The sequence below is a fragment of the Medicago sativa genome, chromosome 2, assembly GCF_051527215.1.
Source record: "Medicago sativa cultivar Bolivia chromosome 2, Bolivia_mono, whole genome shotgun sequence".
Classification (NCBI taxonomy): Eukaryota; Viridiplantae; Streptophyta; class Magnoliopsida; order Fabales; family Fabaceae; genus Medicago; species Medicago sativa.
In genome coordinates this window covers 29781060-29800547 of record NC_140750.1, presented here as the reverse complement: position 1 = coordinate 29800547, position 19488 = coordinate 29781060, and the positions used below count along the sequence as shown (strand labels likewise).

At 34.7% G+C, this 19488-nt stretch overlaps 2 protein-coding genes across 2 annotated transcripts; one reads left to right on the top strand and one right to left on the bottom strand.

Annotated features, from left to right (window-relative positions):
• Window positions 1-945: 945 nt before the first annotated feature.
• Window positions 946-6111, bottom strand: LOC146946100 (beta-galactosidase 15-like). Its single transcript, XM_085744300.1, has 17 exons — window positions 5922-6111; window positions 5627-5835; window positions 5454-5520; window positions 5124-5216; window positions 4878-5021; window positions 4586-4674; window positions 4373-4478; window positions 4186-4273; window positions 3969-4087; window positions 3691-3852; window positions 3221-3414; window positions 3020-3123; window positions 2789-2898; window positions 2436-2669; window positions 1726-1940; window positions 1351-1627; window positions 946-1248 (listed from the first exon to the last, which is right to left on the bottom strand). The coding sequence occupies exons 1-17, from the start codon at window positions 6093-6095 to the stop codon at window positions 1135-1137; spliced, it is 2499 nt and encodes an 832-aa protein (XP_085600426.1). The 5' UTR covers window positions 6096-6111; the 3' UTR covers window positions 946-1134.
• A 9215-nt stretch (window positions 6112-15326) lies between these two features.
• Window positions 15327-18333, top strand: LOC146946099 (zinc finger BED domain-containing protein RICESLEEPER 2-like). The gene is made up of 4 exons (XM_085744301.1): window positions 15327-15452; window positions 15910-17170; window positions 17301-18046; window positions 18146-18333. The coding sequence occupies exons 2-4, from the start codon at window positions 15913-15915 to the stop codon at window positions 18182-18184; spliced, it is 2043 nt and encodes a 680-aa protein (XP_085600427.1). The 5' UTR covers window positions 15327-15452; window positions 15910-15912; the 3' UTR covers window positions 18185-18333.
• Window positions 18334-19488: the final 1155 nt, after the last annotated feature.

The window sequence follows — 19488 nt, the reverse complement described above, 5'->3', positions numbered from 1 at the left end:
GAAAAGAAATTTGCCTTTACTCATTGTTATTAAATCTTTTAACTCCAGTAGATACCCCCAAGGGATTTCCTCGGTTTAGACTTCTTGAGATTCCTATGAGACTGATACTAAAATTATTGAGATTGCTATAAGAAGACCAAATCAACCTTTTAATATTATTGGTCCCCTCTGTAAGGTTTGCCACCTTCCTATTAAATAGAATTTCGCTTCTCTCCAATCAAATACATGCACCAAATATTTGATAGTCATACAGTATGTTTTGTGGGGATGTTGCACTAACTAACCAAGAAGAAGAATGATAATATCAACATGATGATGATGTTGCGCAAAATTTTTTAAGCATGTGCGAACACACTAAGTGTTAAGTTCGACTTTCCCCTACCAATTTAAGCAAATCAGATTGCAAATGGGATGTGTATACTACATGCAGTAATAGTAGCTCTGCACATAGTTTAATTATCAGAGTTAACAAGACAAGTGGGTGTGGAACGATGAACAAGGTTTCACCTCCAAAGTGTGGCTTAAATCAATTCCGTTAAAGATGACGGTGTTTACTTAGCTAGTTGTTCAAAAGAGGATTCTCAAAAAATAGAAATTGGTGAAAAGAAGTATGTTTTTATGGAAGTCGCATTATGCATAGGAGGCCGTGGCAATTTCCGAACTCTAAATTACTATGGTCTCTCCCTTAGGAAAGAGAGGGTAACACGAAACAAAAATAACCTAAAGCTTGACCTGATTTGAGAATTTCTTATAGGATCGGATCCATAATGATAATAAAATAATGACTTAGATAGTTTATTTTATAAGGAGTCATTAGATATATTATTATATTAGTTAGTTAGTTACGAGTAGTTATTGTGTAATTTGTATTCTTGTTATGGAATCGCAATGTAATTTAAATCAAAATATGAAATGTCATATCTTGTGTAAGAAAACTGAGTCTTAATCGGTAAATAAAATAATAACCAAGTTTTATTTAGATTCAAAATGAAAAATATCAAGAGTTTCAACTTCAAAAACTAACTAACTAAACTTGCAAAAACCACATAAAAAAACTTGAATATAATACCTAAACTAGATTACCATACTTGATAACTGAGGTTCATGTCCCAAATTTATAGGCTAAAAATCAACCTAAACACCACAAACTGCCTCCACTGCAAGCCTCTTGACTATATTTCCACAATTAGTTGCCCCAAATGTTTTTTCTGAAACATCAATTGAGCATGTTTCCTTGCCAACACATGCCTATATAAAACCCAAAAAACAAAGTTAATTAATCATCATCATATACTATATTATATAAAATAATCTTGAAATAGCAAGTAATAAAATCAAGTAAAAACTTACTTTTTTTACAAGAGACAAAGCTTCATTATTACTTTCACAACTACCCTTAGTGAATGCTCCACACGTACCTTGTGGATTTCCAAAACTTGCAAACTTTATATCCGAAATGGACCGACCATGGCATGATAATTCCAAAGTTTTATTTTCATAAGCATTTGCACAAGCAGTTCCAACAATAACTGTTTGGAAATTTATTTGTGAAGGGTTACCACCAATTTCCTCAAACAAAACCAACGTGTTCACACCATCTTCAATAAAGTCACGAGGGACATGGTACCTAAATTATTCAAAGTAACATAATTGTCACACTTGATATTATTATTATTATTATCTTAAATTAAAATAGTAATTAATTGAGCATGTTAACTAACTAACCATCTTTGTGAGGGTTTGCCACAATTGCTAACACATTTTGTATCAGTATATTCTCCACGGTAATCACAAGGATCATCACTACAACCATCTTCATCTGCATTATAACTAGGCCAATAACGACCAAGAGAGTGACCATTCACCCATGCATAACCTTTTCCCAAACCTTGTAAATCAACAACTATAGGGTCTGATGCTAGTGGAGCTTTGAAAGTGGTCTAACAATTATAAACAAACAATCTAATTAGTTAATTGAAGATGGACAATTGTAACAATTTTAAATTAATATTAAAAAATAAAAAAATATATATAAAACCTAGATGTTGTTTTATTCACCAATTATAACATAACACATGGATTAAAAATGAATTTAATCAGTATGCGGTAACAATGTATAATTGTTTTACACATACAATTAAATTTTGACATTTTAATTATTGAATATGAAAACACATAAGTTGTCGTATTTATTAATTGACGTGATAACACATCGCAGAATGTATGTGTGAAACAACTTCACACTATAAGTGGATGGTAATTAAACTCCTAAAATATTTAGTTAAGTTTAAAACAATTCTATTTATATATTATTGGATATACAACCTATGTGTAAATTGTAAAAAGAAAACAGTAAATAGTACAATACAAAAAGAACTTATCTAAAACTTGCCCATATATTAATACAAGTATAGAAGAAAAATAAATTAATTTACCTTGTACCAAGTCAACATCTTGTTAATAGGTAGCTGATCAGATTCCCATTTGGAAGAAGAAGCAAATAATGAATCTTGATTAAAGAATTTGTTTTCCCATCCATGCAACCCAACTTTATATGTCCACTTGTGTGATGACAAATCTTTGATGATTGTCTCATCACCTTTTGTACCAATCAATTCAATAGGGCTAACAAGACCATCTTGCATTTTATCATATTTTTGTCCATAATTCTGTTATCCACAAAATACACATATATTAATATCAATAATAGCAACCAACATGAGTGCTTTTGAATATTTGAATAATTTTAATTATAATAATTATGGTGCATAATTATGTAATGTAATACCTGAAGTCCAACGGTGACACTAAGCAAACTGATATCATTCCTGCCACGCTTCAATTTAATGTTAGTCTCAAATTGATCATTGTGAATGCCATATGTAGCCCAATGAGAACCTATTTATAAACCATATAGAAACCATGTATATCATTAAATGAATACTTTGGCAATGTTATAATTTTAACATAATGTTAATCAACCATGAGTGTCATTTAAATATAGCATGTGTCACATTACCAATGTGTTCTCCATTGACAAATGCATGAATTACATGGCCAGTGCCATTAATCCTTAGAATTGTATTATTTGTCCAAACTGGATCCTTTTGATTAATATCAAGTCTATCATTAGAAAATAAAATAAAATAAATGTTAGTGATTGACATTTGAATATTGAGATGAAAAATAAAGATAAAATTAATAGGGTTTTATTAATTACCTTGTCATGTACCAAAGATAGTCACTAGAATCATTAGCAGCTATTTTTTGATCAACAATTGTATTTTCAGAGACACTTGATTTCCCAAGCAAAGCATTATGAACGTTCTCTGGTCTCCATACCCACTTCAAAGCTTCAGGTTCATCTTCAGCTTTATTTTGTTTCTTTACCATTATGGAGGTTTGAACATTTACCTAATTATTAAAAGAAATAATTAACATCAATTAATAAAAAAAAAACTAAATAGAAATACAATTGTGTTTATCTTTATGAAAAATATGTGATTGGTTCGTAGCCATTCTCCACATACGTAGTCGGGACATCAGTTGTCGATAGATCAATATTCAAACAGTCCATATTTAAAGTCATTTTTTCGAACGGACCAATCTTGATCGACAGACACTGATGTCCCGAATGTAGGATACCGATACTAGACGGAATCTGAATTTAAAAAATGGTGAAAAAGTTACCTTGGCAGTGTTATACTCTTCAGTTTGACAGTCAGGAAGAATACTAACAGACCATGCAGGAACATTATATGTATTTCCTTTAAATGTTACTGTGGCATCAGTGGAGGTGTTGGTATTGGTCAAGAAGCAACTTGATGAACCATTTGTTGCATAAATAGTAGCCTACAAATTGAAAGCATATGATATACCTCATTAAATGTTTTTATCCTAAGATATAACATATAATGTATAAAGTAATACAATCATGCAAATAGAATTTTGTTTTCCATTTATTTTACCTTCACATAGTTTCCTAAATCAATTTTAGATACATTTCCATTGGTAAGACTATTTTCCATTGACTTCAAAACCAAGTGAAGTTCTTTGAGGTGACCCCATTTTGGTTGTGCAATGTTTCCTACAAAAATTTTAAACAAACATTTACTTCATGAAAAGAAAAAAGAGAAAATAAAATGTATATTCTAATTAGATTAAATTAAAATTGATGTAGGTTACCATATTCATCAAGAGGTGCATCATAATCATATGAAGTGGTAATGTATGGACCACCAGCTGTTCTTCCAAAATTAGTTCCACCATGATACTAAAAATAAAATATACATGTACAAGAAAATGTTATTACCAATAAATTACTTATAAATTAGTCCACAAATATTAATAACTTGGACTCTAAATTATTTACCATATAGTAGTTTTGGAATGTGCCTCCAGTTTCAAAAAACCTTGCCACAGAATAGGCAATATCTTCTGCAGTTCTATGTGGATCTTTGCCACCCCAATTTTTGAACCTTCAAAGAAGAATAATAGGAATTTAATTACAAGTTGAATTTATCAAAGAAATAAGATATATCAATTTGTTTTACATTTCAAAAAAATTGGTGTAATTGAAACTTACCAGCCAACCCAATTTTCAGTCCACATCTTGGGGCTGTTAGGATTATTGGGTTCAAAGTCGTGACAATACCATCCATTGCAAGTATTAATCTGGCATACAATAATTCAATTAAGAAAATCAAATACTAATAGTTCTTAAATACTTTTATTTTAACCCCTCTTGAAAATGAAATACAATAATATCATTTAATTATTATTTGATATAAATAAAATTTATAATAATCTAAATTTAATTACATAGAAAAACATTTTTTTTTGTTAAAAACTTGGACAAATATAAAGTAGAAACTTACCATTGGTTGAGGAGCATCAGGTTGTTGGCACATGATCCATGGAACTCCAATGTTGAATGAATCAGCCATATTGGCACACCAATTTATATAAGCTTTGCCTTCATCCCCATAAGCTGACATAACATTCCCATATTCATTCTCAATCTGTTTAATATGAAACATTAATCATCAATTAGTATATTAATACACAAAGTGGAGATAAAATAAATATTTTTAGTTAAATAATAATTTTAATAAACGAATTACCTGAGATAGAATTATAGGACCACCTTGAGAAGCAAAAAGTTTCTCTTTTCGTACCATATCCACAATCAAAGTAGTGAAATTTTGCATTTCATTCTATAAAGCCAAAATCAATGAAAATTAAGAAATAATAATTCACTAAAATACTATATAAAAAAATCAATAGTATCATAAATTAATATTCAATAAAAGTACTATATTAGTCTTCTTCAAAAAAGTACTATATTAGCAACAAAAACCTAAAGAGTACTTTTGTCAAAAAAAAAAAAAAAAAAACTAAAAAGTGCTATATATCAATGGTATTATAGACATTCAAAATTGTCAATTATTTACCATAAAGACTTTATTTGCCGTCCGAATCTCAACACCAGGAAGATTGTAAACCCACACAGGGATTCCTCTGAAATTAAACAATTGAAGAGTTTTATAATCATAAATGAAACATATGATATTATTAATTTAGGTCAAAATAAAAGTAAAAAGGGCCATATTTAAATTAGGTTTACCCATAATTCCATTCAGCACAAACATAGGGACCAATACGAAGCACAGCATAAAGTCCTTCATCTTGAATAGTTTTGAGAAATCTAATGAGATCGTTGTTGCCACTAAAATCATACTCACGACGAATTGGTTCATGTGCATTCCAAAACACATATGTTTCAATTGCATCCAATCCACCTTCTTTAGCTTTCTTAATCAAATCAGGCCACATCTAATATAAAATAGTACGTGACAACATTGTTAGCGTATAAATAATATACATAATCAATGAAAATTCGAATAAAAAAAGCTTGTTACTTGAGGTGTGCTTCTAGGGTAATGGATTGATCCAGAAATAAGAACTCTTCTTTTGCCATCGATTTTGATGGCTCTACCATCATGAGAAACTTCAACCGCGTAAATTCCATATAGGGTAAATAAAATATAGCAAAGGAATAAAGGAAGGTAAGCAAAACATCTTAGAGAAGCCATTTTTGTTTGTGATTTTTGGTGCGTTTCAAAATGAAGCAGTGGTGACCTTATATAGCTTGGTAAAATTCATATTTCTATTCACTCTTATCCGTATACTTTATGTTTATCGAATCACAGCTGATTAGTGATTACTGATATTAACTAAAAAAACAAACCAAGAGTCTATCACTGCTCTCAAAAAATTAAGAGTCTATCCATTCGTTTAAAACAAAAAAACTAAGAGTTTATCCCTCCTCTATAAAAACTAAGACTCTATCCTTAAAAACAACGAATCTATCCTCCCATAAAAGAATAATCGTCTTGATAACACTCGTAATCTCCTTAATTTTACTTTCATTTTGCAAAATTTAATTTATTTGTTTTTTAAAAAATTAATTATGGATAATGTCATGTAATCAATTTCCATGGATAACTATGAGAGTAATTTATTTGTTATTTAATTTTTTTTTTGAAGAAATGTTATTTAAAAAATTAATCACGGATAATGGTCATCTAACAATTTTTTTCTGTATTAGAAAAATTTAATAATCATCCTTATTAAAAATTTTCATGTCGAAGCTAAATTTCATTCTTGGTGAAGTTCACTTCCACGGAATATGACAGTCTTGGCATAATAGAGATTTCAAAACCATTCAGTTTCAATAAGAAATTCAAATTGTCAATAAAGAGGCAAGATCAAAGGTCGAAGACACGTGGAAGCATATTAGATATGTGGCGAAGACTTGTAGTTTTATGACTGTTATTTTCAGTTACTTCTTATTGTGTATATACAGGAATTTTTCATAAGAAATGGGGGTTACAAATCAAGAATACAGAATCTTTACGCTCAAAGTACCCAAGTTATAGAGATCAAAGGTCGAAGACACGTGGAAGCATATTAGATATGTGGCGAAGACTTGTAGTTTTATGACTGTTATTTTCTGTTACTTTTTATTGTGTATATACAGGAATTTTTCATAAGAAATGGGGGTTACAAATCAAGAATACAGAATCTTTACGCTCAAAGTACCCAAGTTATAGCGAGAAACGAGTAACAAGAAATGTATGTGTGATTCGATGTACCAATTTTTATTCATGCAATGCAAATCCTTTTCTTTTAAATTGTTTACCTTCATCTTTGAAGTTTTATTCCTTTTAAATCTTGAAAACCTTTTTCAATCTGTCGAATAAGACAGTTTATCTTCATCTTTTTCGCATTCAAACTCATGAACACCATGGATATTCAAACCTTTTCTAGAAAACATTTGCACAAATATGTCCTAGGATTTCTAGTTTGATCCTGCAAGCAAGTTATTTAAAACTAAAGCTTATTTACTAAAAAATTTATGGAAAATTTTATTAACGTATGCATTTAAGAAGTGGCAAAGCTCTTTCTGAAATGTCCTCGTGATCTTAACTCAGTTGGTATGGACAATACATAATATATGCAAAGTCCGAGGTTCGAACCTACAAGGTCCGCGGTTCGAACCCCGACCACCACAAAAAAACCCTTCCTAAAATGGCTCGTCCACATACCAACAACGCTTCTACATCCAACAAACAAAGTGGCCTCCAATCCAACAAACAAAGTGGGCTCCAAACTACGCAAGAACAATCAACCCAAGCGCCAGTTAGTGGTGCCAATGTGTCAACTGCCATGATAGCTTAGTCAATATGGTTGAAAACATTTTGGCCCAAAATGGCCTTAATGTGGGGTTGCATAGACAAAATTTTGTGTCAGCATTATCTGAATATGTGGTACAAACTTAACTTTCAAAATGACCTTTTTATTTTTAACGACTTTGAATTTATATTGTATTGATGTACTCTATCAATTTGAACGAATGAATATCGTTTATTTTTGTCAAAAAATAATAATTTGTCAATGATTGAATTTGGACACGAGAATTTTTTTTAAGGATTGGACTTGAGAAAATTGTAAGCAACCATTTTGAATCCTTATTTTAAAAAATAAAATAAAATCAATTCTTTGTTATTAGCTACTTACTACTCAAAGAGTAGGGATTGGAAATGGTCAGACTAGTCTATAGAGATTTCAACCTGGCCTACATCAGGTTAAATCATGTCTTTTTTTTTTGTTAATCAAAGGAAGACAAGACTTTTTTATAAACCTATTTAGATAAAAAAAAATTCAGGTCATCTTTCTTATAAATAACACCGAAGTAATTCATCCATCTATTTAAACAATGATCATGTTACTTATTTAAATACGTTGATCTAAAATATAGACTTTTAAATAGTTTTTTGAAAAGAGAAACTCGCAATTAAAATATAAAGTGATGAGCTTATGTTGATGACTTGAAAGTGAATATGCTTTCTATGCTATGATAGAAGTGTGATAACATGATGTGTATGGAATGGGGGATAATATAAAGTGGGGCTAATTTTGGACCTAAAAATACTAACTCAATTCTCCTTTTCTTGCATTTCAAGTCATTTGAACTATCTCTGATCAATTACATCTTTCTCTGCATTTTATTTCAACATTACTTGCAAAATTCACATAAAAGGGCATTTTAGTCATTTCCTATGTTAAAATTTCTTTCAATCTTTGAAAAATTGTGTGAGTCTTTTCAACTGGTTTGAATAAGTCCTTATTTCAATTCTATGTCAAAATCCAGTTCAAAAATTGCATTTGAAGTCATTTTGAGTCAGTTATGCCCTCAGGGGCATTTTAGTCTTTTCATGTGTCAAGACTCTGTTTAAACCCTTAAAATTGTCTCTGAGTCTTTTAATTTTGTTTGTATAAGTCTTTGCTTCAATTCCTTGTTAAAAATCCATTTTAAAAATTCATCTGAGTCATTTTTAGTCGTTTTAAGCCTCCAGGGGCATTTTGGTCATTTCACATAAAATTGCTGATTCATTTTGATCTGCTTTGTTGCGTTTAATCGTCTCGCTTTACGTTAATTTTCAATTTATTACTTTCAGTTCAATTTTAGTTTTAATTTTCATTTTGGTCCTTGTACTTTTGTTATTTGCATTTTAATCCCTTTTTAAGTTTGTTAGAGTCCAAGTGCCATGTGTCCAAATGCTATTGGTCCTTAAGAGTTTGTTACAAGTCTAGTGCCACATGTCTCATTCCAATTGGCCCAAAGCTTACCATGTCACCTATATAAGTCAAACCCATAGTCAAAATTTCACATTCAATCATTCTTCACAAAAATTCATAAAAAATCACAAAACAATTTTTTCCTCTTTCCCTCCTTTCTCTTCTCACGTGGCAATTCACCACCACAACAAACTTTCACCACCATAACTAACCCACTCCACCACCATAACAACCTTCAACCACCACTTCCACCACCCTAACAACCTTCAAAAATCCTCCATAACCACCCAAATTCATCACTATTCTTCCATCACCACCGAATTCAACAACAAACCACATCAATTCATCCTCAACCACTCATAACCAAATCACCTTCTGAATTCAACAACATCGAAATGCACAAGCTCAGAACAGATTCAAGGCTAAACCGAAGAAGAAGAGGACGAAGCTGAAGCCAAGGTCAAAGGAACAAGTCATAGAACCGAACCTGAAGCAAGAAAGAATTGGAACAAGAAAACAGAATCTGAGCTTCAATATTCGAACAAGACGTGATCAAGAAGAAGAGAAGAATCGTCCAAGATCAAGCTTGCAAAGGTTCAGATCAACGAAGTTTCTGGCGAAATCGGAATTGTTGTTGCCGCTTTCCGTCCGAAGTCCTCTGCTTCTCCGATCTTCCTAAGGTATCATTACTTCCTCTTCTTGGATTCAATCTATGACCAATATTGTGCCCGTAATCGTGTTGTCTGTCCAAATCGATTGTGGCTTCACGTGCGAATTCGTTTTGTTTCTCCATTTTTGCGTCAGATTCAAAGCTTTTATCGTTAGTGTTTGCTTTTTCTTGTTTTGCACCTGCGTTCATTCTTGTGTGTTTGGGGATGAGGGACGATTGATGGTATGTTAGAGAAAGGCGATTCAGGGAATGGTTAAGAGGAGAATTTTGTGTTTTGTTTGCGATGGGAAAAGAAGGAATGGAACGATGGGAAGAAGAAGAAGCTTTTCACGTTTTGACTAGTTAACCCATTTTACACAAAAGCTTTGACCCATGCCCATTTGCAATGCTGGTTCAGGGTCAACCCTACCCGATCCATTCCTTTTGTTCTAAAGCCCAACTGCTATGTCTGTTTGACCGTTTGCTATGCGCACCCCTCTTCCTGTGCGTTTCAATGTTCTTTTTGCTATTTTCACCTCCTGCGTATGATTTTTTCTATGATAAAATTCCCAAAAAATTACTATTGGTTTTTGATGCTTTTTGATGTTTCTTGATAATTCTTGCATGTTAAATCTTGGTTAAAAATGCGTGGAAAAGTACTTTGATCATTGTTTTAAAAACTTGCTAGAAACTTGTAAAACCTTTGAAGATTTTGTGGATTTCTCTTATAAATAAATTTGGTATTTGAGCCCTATTTTTTGGAGTAAAGTTACATGTGGAAATTCATTTCGGGAACATGTAGGATATATTCTTGTTGTTGCTTACTTTTTGTTGACATTTTTGTGAAGTTTTGATGTGGTTTTGAACTTGAAATTTTGTTACATAATTGTGGCTTTGAACATGTGATTTCTTGGAGTGAATTTGCCTATTAAATGTGGTATGTGCTTGCTGTTTTGAGTTAGATTTTTGTGGACTTTGTGTTGTAAATAATGTGAAATGATCTTGTGAAATAAAGTGCATAAAGGACTTGAAAATCTTATAATCTTTGGCATGTCGATTTTCCTTGATTCTCATATTTCCTTCCTTGAAATAAGTCACCTAAGATTTCCAATGTTGTTAGAATTTAGGTCTCAAACTTGCTTTAGAAGTATATTGAATCTCAAGTCCCTTTGTCACCTTTTTTTACTAGAATTGTTAGTTTACTTTACTTGCAAGTCACATTTGTTTTACTATGCATTTGTCATTTTGTTTCTATATCATTGGTTCTACTAACCCTTTTATTTCATGTCTCATAAGCATACTTCATTCTTCCATCATAGTTTCATTTCTTGCACTTTAAATTCCATGCAAAAATTAGAATGTAAAACCTAGGGTGGTGTACTTTACTTTCATGTCATTTTAATTCCTTGCAAGACCATAGAATGTATCTAGGCCAATGATGTAATAAGGACAATGGACTCTAATAATGTACACCGACACAAGCACCGACACATGCACACACACCACTTTAGGTATATGGTTAGAATATGCATGTTTAGATGTATCTTTAGGATTGTATGTCTAGATGAATGTTTAGGCTTTATACTTAGAAAAATCATTTTCCAAAAAAACTTGAACAAACTTCACTCAAATGCTTTTCTAATAAACCTTGGGATCAAAATCCCATTGTAATTTTCCCTTTCTTTTTCTTAATCAAACTCTTAATGAACCTTAATCATACTTGACTTCTTTTGCAAAATGACTAATCAAACCTCACCTTTTCTTAAATTCTCATGCCTTTAAGGCCTCTCAATCTCCATTCTTCAAAATTCATTTTCAAACTTAAAATCAACCAACAAAAACAAAAACATTTTTGGAAGAGAACTACGGTGGATTTGATCCCTTAAACGGGTACGTAGGCAAGGAATCAAAATTCCTTCAATTCAAATAAAATAAAAATTCAAAAACATTCTTCTCCCTCCAATTCTTCACTTAGTAAACTTTTAGGTGTAAATATCATTTTCAAATAGCATTTAAAAATAAAGCGCGCGCGTAGAAATTAAAGACGGTTCCTATAGGATACTATAGTCGTTATGGGTGCCTAACACCTTCCCGTAGCGAAAACAACTCCCGGACCTCGATTCTCAAGGGTTTTGCTTACTTTTTCCCTTCCCAAGAAAAAATAAGATATCACCGGTTAAAAGGTTCAAACGCAATCAATGTTTGACACCCGAAAACCAAGATAAAACAGCTGGCGACTTCACTGGGGAGATTCGAGAGTTACGCCTAGTCTTTATTTCCATGCTTACGCTTGTATTTTTACTTGCTTCTTTTACTTGCTTTCCTATGTGAATAAATGTTTAATTTATTGCAAACATGTGGGGTGAGAATATCAAAAGTCCTGCACCCGGGCTGAGTGAACTTAGGATTTAGGAGGGATATAATCGACAATTCATTCCGGGGGTCGCCTCGTGTTTTGGATTATGCGATCAATCCCACATAGTTGAGGCATTTTAGGGGTGATGTTGTCGGCGCGTGTTGTCGCGTTTAGGCACTTTACTTCTAATTGTTCTATGACGCTATGAACCGTAGATAACCAAACCCATCCATAGCCATTTTCTAGGATGTAGTGCGGAGGCTAAACCGAGTGTTGTCTCGAGTTTTAGTCGTCACGCGATACTACACTCAAGTTAGACCTTCTCACGGATAATCATGGAGCGAGTGTTGTCTCGTGACACCGTGATATACGTTGGAGAGGTTGCAACTTGGGAACCTTTTTAGAACCCGGTTACTATTTCCTAAAGCCCTAGATTCACCGGACACCGTGTCCACCCATGACTCCTCAACTTTGAACTTCAACCCACCATGTTTTCTCCGAACTTGAACATAATCATGCATTCATGCATACATGCATACATGCATAAACTTTTTCCATGCATTGTTATCGAAGGGCTTAAACAAGTTGAATTTGTAAACATTGTAGGAATGAAGAAGACTAAGTCCTACAAGTTCAAGGAAGTAGATTTGGCTAGTTTGAGAGATTTGGCACTCAAGGTTGAGGACCCGACTGGTTTCCGACATCGTTACGGGGCTTTACTTACTATTCTCCAGACTAATGTGGATGAGAAGCTTGTGCACACTCTAGTGCAATTCTATGATCCGGAGTATCGGTGCTTTACTTTCCCCGACTTTCAGTTGGTGCCTACTCTAGAGGCTTATTCTTCCTTGATGGGTCTATCTATTGCTAAGGGGGTACCTTTCTCAGGACCTGAAAATCCTCCTACTCCATTGGTTATTGCTAAGGATCTCTATCTCAAGACCACCGATGTCTCCAAGAATCTTGTCACTAAGGCACGCATCCGAGGGTTCACTTCAGAGTATCTACTTGAGAAAGCCAACCTCAAGACCACTTGTCAGGATACTCTTGAGGCTATTCTTGCACTTCTCATCTATGGGCTTATTCTCTTTCCAAATCTTGATGACTTCGTGGACATGAATGCTATTATGATCTTCCACTCCAAGAATCCGGTTCCTACTTTGCTAGCTGACACATACCATGCTATTCATGATCGTTCCGGCAAGGGTCGTGGATACATTCTTTGTTGTGTGCCTCTCCTCTATAGGTGGTTTATTTCGCACCTTCCGGAGTCTTTCCACGACAATCCGGAGAATTGGTCTATTTCACAGAGGATTATGGCTCTCACTCCTAATGAGGTGGTTTGGCTCACGCCCGCTTCTAGGGTTAAGGAAATCATCTTTGGTGGTGGGAAGTTTCTTAATGTACCTCTTCTTGGTACCCGGGGTGGAATCAACTATAACCCGGAGCTTGCTTTGCGACAATTTGGTTTTCCGATGAAAGATAAGCCCATCAATCTTGCTACAGCTCCTTACTTCTTTCACTACTCCAATGCTCCCACAGGAATAAGAGAGGATTTCATAGGAGCTTGGTCCAAACTTCGGAAGAAAGAGGTGAAGCACATGGGTGTAAGGTCCGGTTTTGCTCATGAGGCCTATACACAGTGGGTGATAAACCAAGCTGTGGAGATTGGTATGCCTTACCCCCCCTATGAGATATGTGTCTGCATCTATTCCTACCATGCCTTTGCCTCTACTCCCACCTACTCAGGAGATGTATCAGGATCATCTAGCTATGGAGAGTCGGGAGAAGCATCAGTGGAGGGCTAGATACTATGAGGCTGAGAACTTGATTATGACTTTGATTGGAAAGGATGAGCAGAAGACTCATGAGGTGATGACACTGAAGAAAGAGTTAGCCAAGGCTAAGAGAGAGATTGAAGAGAAAGATAGGTTGCTTATGAGAGACTCTAAGAGGGCTAGGGGTGCTCGTGACTTCTACGCACGATACTGCAGCTATGAGTCTGAGTCTGAGGATGATGCTTCCACTTCCTATGCTTGAGGATTCCTTTTTCCTGTTGTTATTTCCAGTTGTTTATGTTGTTTTACATTTCAAAGTCTATCCCTTGGCTTAGCATTTCAAAGGGAATTGTCTTGTAAAACTATATGTTGGTTGTTTGTTTCCCGTTTATGTTAATTGTTGTTTAGTAACGTTTACAAGTTTCTAGTTTGTCTAAAACCCTTCGATAACACATAAAAAGAATCTTTTTGCATATGCATTTACACATTTCATGCATCATATGCATTCATTTGGCACAAAAAACTTCTCTCGTGCTCATTGCCTCCTGGTTTTGTCCGCCGCAGTCTGAAAAGTGGCTCGTGGTCGCAAGATTTACCAACCAGATAGAGTGCATCAAACAAGATTTCACAAGAGAAGGATCATGGCTAACTTTGAAGAAGAAAATGCTCAGCTCCGTGCTGAATTGGCTGCTATGAAAGAAGACTTGGCTAAGGCTCATGACGTTATGTCCTCTATGATGGCTGCACAGGAACAACCAGCCACATCTGTTCCAGCTGCTACTGAAGCAATTCCATCTATCCCACTGTCTACTGTGGCTACTGATGCTCGTTTTGTTATGCCCAATGGGCGTCCTTATGGTCTCTCAGCTTACTATTCTCCATATACTGCTGCTGGTGTCTCTGGTTTTGCTGGTCAAGGACAAATTCCCGTATCTATTGCTATACCTCAAGTGACTACTGTTACCGATCCTATTGTCCACACTGTGCAACAGGTGATTGATGTCGATACTCCGTGTGGACCAGACCCTGTAATGGAAGCTATGAAACGACAGTTAAAAGAGTTGGCTGGAGAACTCCGTGAGTAGGGTTGGGAATAGGCTAGGCCGGCCTACAGGGGCCTACGGCCTGGCCTGTTTAAGCCTGGCCTGGCCTGGCCTATTTATTAAAAAGGCCAGGCTAAGGCTTTTTAAAAAGCCTATTTAATAAAACAGGCCAGGCTTAGGCTTTGAAAAAAGCCTGTTAAGCCTGATAGGCCGGACTATTTATACCATAAGTTAAGCCTAATAGGCCTAATTATTATAATATAATATATATCAACAAAAAATCATTCCCAATTCCCATTGGCCGCTAAAAAATATCAATCCCAATATAAATAGAAATAATTTTTTATTGAGAGTCACATAAGTCAGACTCATATCAAACAAACGAAACGACAAACCCTATTCCTTTGGCTTCTCTTGAGCACCGTCGCGGCCGCCGTATCACCTGTTGAATCGCTGCTGCTTGCTGCTACCTTATCGATCAGGTTTGAATCCTATTCCTTTGGCTTCTCTTATATTTCTATTTTCCATTTCCCTTTCTATCTATTTTTAGATTAATTTCAGATTCTCATATAGTTTTTCATTAATCTGTAACACTGAAACAAACGTTGATTTTCTCATATTGATTTTCTGAGAACACTGAAACAAACGTTGATGAATGAATGAACATGAAAACTGAATAAGAAATGAAGGTTTCGATTTATATTGCATCAGGGTATAGAGTCCTCTTTCTCTCTGTTCATGGGTCGATGAACGACTCTCTCTCTCTCTTTCTATTCATGGGTCGATGATTCATGGGTCTTGTTTTAGTGATTTTAATCCCTTGTATTGAATCATTTTCATTAGACTGATATACAAGGCAATAAGCAGAAACTAATAAAATTGATTAATAGTTTTCTACTTAATATAACACATTTTCATTAATGTTTTTACCATGTACAGCAAATGTCTTCTCAAGCAAATGAAGAACCAACTCAAGCAGGAGCAGACACAACTCAAGCAGAAGCAAATGCAACCCAAGAAGAAGAAACTCAAGCTGAACCAATTGTTGGGAGAAAGAGGAAAAAAACAAGTGTAATTTGGAAAGATTTCGATGAAAAGGAAATTACTAAAGGTGTGTTTAGAGCTGTTTGTAAACACTGCAAAGCACAATATACTACTGGGACGGTAGGATCCAGCACAAGTCAAATGAAACGACATCTTTTAAGTTGCACAGCCAAGAAATTGCAAGATGCTACTGAAAAGAGACAAGCTGCTATTCCATTTAAGCGTGTGAGTTCAGGTAACCCCTTTCTTACTTCTGGTGTTGGATACTCTAATGAAAGGATGAGGGAAATAATTGCAACTGCTGTAATGGTTCATGAATATCCTTTTAATGTTGTTGAGGATGATGTTTGGATGTGGGCATTTGAATTTGCAAATCCTGAGTTTCGCAAGGTTACTCATAAAACAACAAGAAGTGATTGTTTGAAACTATTCGAGAATGAGAAAAAAATCTTAAAGAAACAGTTGGAAAGTGTGAGCAAGATTAGTTTAACAACAGATATGTGGAAATCTAGCCATCAAGTAGTTGAATATATGGTTATCACAGGACATTTCATTGATGCGGGATGGAATCTTCAGAAAAGAGTTTTGAGTTTTGTGAAAGTGCCTGCACCAAGACGTGGTATTGACGTGGCTGATGCTATTCATAAATGTTTGAAAACTTGGGGGATTGAAAGTAAAATATTTACAGTATCTGTTGATAATGCTGCTTACAATGATTTGTGCTTGAAATATCTTAGGGATAATATATCGCTGAGTAGAAAGTTAATCCTTAATGGTGATTTGTTTCATGTTAGGTGCTGTGCGCATATTTTGAATTTGTTAGTGCAGGACGGCCTTAGTAAAATTAAGGATATCATTTTTAATATTCGAGAGAGTGTCAAATATGTTAACCACAATGATGCAAGGCTAAAGAACTTTTGTGATCTGGTTGAGCAAAAAGGTTTGAAAGAAAGGAAACTCGTCATCGATTGTCCTACAAGATGGAATTCAATCTTCAATATGTTGTCAACCGCTTTGAAATTTAAAATTGTATTTTCAGTCTACAAAGAAAAAGAGCCTCACTATGATCATGCCCCTTCATCTGAAGAATGGGACAAAGTTGAGAAAGTGCGTAAACTGCTCGAAGTGTTTAATTCTGCTACTCATGTGATCTCAGGTAGTTTCTCAACTATTTAATTTTTGTACTTTATTACTCTTAGAAATGTTTAATGTAACTAGTGTTTAATATAACTATTTTTGTACTTTATTACTCTTAGAAATGTTTAATATAACTATTTTGAATGTAGGTAGTGAGTATCCGACTGCAAATTTGTATTTGCCTGAGGTCTGGAGGGTGAAGCATGTACTTGATATGGCAGATGAAGATGAAGATCTCTTTATGAGAGAAATGGCAAAACCAATGAAAAAGAAGTTTGACAAATACTGGGGGGACTGTAATTTGTTGATGGCTATAGCTAGTGTTTTGGATCCTAGGTGCAAATTTCACAGTGTTTGTATATGTTTTCCCAAGATATATAAATCCAAGGAAGTTTCTGATGAGAATATAGAGAAGGTTAGGCGTTCCTTGGAATTATTATATGATGAGTATGTGGCCTTATCTTTGGAAGAGTCTTATTTGAGGCCTGATGTTAATTTGGATTGTGATAATCCATCTTCCTCTCAAACAAATGTTAAAAATGCCACTGGAATTGATGAAATGTTACAAACCATTCGGGAGCAAGAAGCCATTTCTCCCACGAAGTCAGAATTGCAAGATTATCTTGATCAAGGTGTTCATGTTGTTCCTAACTCTGAATCCTTTAGTGCTTTGGACTGGTGGAGGAACAACAGCATGAAATATACGATCTTGTCTAAGATGGCTGCTGATATACTAGCTATTCCAATCTCAACTGTTGCATCCGAGTCCACATTCAGTGCTGGAGGTAGAGTTATCGATGAATTTCGCTCTAGATTAAATGAAGAATCTGTTGAAGCTCTCATTTGTGGTGGTGATTGGTTCCGTCATAAGTATGGTGTGAAGAACAAATCAAAGGTTATTCTTTGTCATGATATTTTACTAATATTTATTCATATATTCATATGGTATTGTTTAGTCCAATAACTAAAGTATTTTTTTCTTTTGGTTCCCAAGGTTGATAAAGATGAGATACAAATCAACTTGAAGATTTGATATCAACTTGCTGACTTGTGTGATATGTTGAATTATGCTGACTTTTGCTACACCTTGAAGATTTGATATCATTTTGGTGGTCTATGTACATGGAGCTGACTATGAGTGATATGTTGACATGCTGACTTTTGCTACACTTTTGAGTTTTGACTAAGACCATGTGACTATGAGTCTATGACTAATGAGTGTCACTCTATCACTCATTTCTTTTTTTGTTTTCTCATATCAAGCACTTTATGAAATCATATGACTTTCTATTTTTTTGGTGAATTGTACTCAAATGGTTGATAAATATTGATGAGTACTAACGAAAGATTATTATTATTAGCTCTAAATTCATTGTGATTTGTTGTTTTGTTGTTATAGGCTTTTAAACAGCCTTTTATGTTGTTAAAATTTGTTTTTAGTAAAATAGGTTTTTAAGTAGGCTTTAAGGCCTGTTTTGTCTATTTAGTTGGTGAAATGAACTCTTTGATGACCTTAATGTTAAATAGGCTTTAAAGTAGGCTTTCAGGTCAGGCCAGGCTTTTTAATAGGCCAGGCCAGGCTAGGAAAAACGGCCTATGATAGGCCATAGGCCAGGCCTAGGCTTGTATAATTTTTCGTAGGCCAGGCTCAGGCCTTTCAAAGCCTGGCCTGGCCTGGCCTATTCCCAACCCTATCCGTGAGGTCAAGGCTAGCCGTGGAAACAATGTCTCTGCTAAAGCTCGTGATCTATGCTTGGTATCCCGATTTGAGATTCCTAAGAAGTTTAAGGTGCCATACTTTGACAAATACAATGGGTCTTCCTGTCCACATAACCATGTCATTCGGTACGTCCGAAAGATGGCCAATTATGCAGATAATGATGCACTGATGATACATTGCTTCCAAGACAGCCTAGCAGAAGATGCGGCAGATTGGTACACCGGTTTGAGCAAAGACAATATCCATACTTTTGAAGAACTTGCTGCTGCTTTTGAAAGTCATTATGAGTTCAATACCCGTCTGAAGCCAAATAGGGACTCTCTTAAGTCCTTGTCTCAGAAGTCAGATGAAACTTTCCGTGAATATGCCCAGAGATGGAGAGGGGCAGCTGCCCGTGTTTCTCCTCGACTCGATGAGGAAGAATTAACACAGACATTCCTGAAGACTCTGAAGAAGGAATATGTTGAAAGAATGATAGTCTCTGCTCCAAATAATTTCTCCGACATGGTTACTATGGGAACTCGTCTAGAGGAGGCTGTCAGAGAGGGTATTATTGTTCTTGAGAAGGGTGAATCTTCAACCAGCGCACCTAAGAAGTATGGTAATGGCCATCATAA

Bases quoted from the DNA above. Each gene is read 5' to 3' on its own strand.
- LOC146946099 (XM_085744301.1), top strand. From the start codon at position 15,913: ATGTCTTCTCAAGCAAATGAAGAACCAACTCAAGCAGGAGCAGACACA. The intron at 17,171-17,300 runs GTAGTTTCTCAA...TTTTGAATGTAG, and splicing joins TGCTACTCATGTGATCTCAG to GTAGTGAGTATCCGACTGCA. The intron at 18,047-18,145 runs GTTATTCTTTGT...TTGGTTCCCAAG, and splicing joins GTGTGAAGAACAAATCAAAG to GTTGATAAAGATGAGATACA.
- LOC146946100 (XM_085744300.1), bottom strand. From the start codon at position 6,095: ATGGCTTCTCTAAGATGTTTTGCTTACCTTCCTTTATTCCTTTGCTAT. The intron at 4,274-4,372 runs GTAAATAATTTA...TTTTATTTTTAG, and splicing joins CATTCCAAAACTACTATATG to TATCATGGTGGAACTAATTT. The intron at 2,670-2,788 runs GTATTACATTAC...TGTGGATAACAG, and splicing joins GTGTCACCGTTGGACTTCAG to AATTATGGACAAAAATATGA.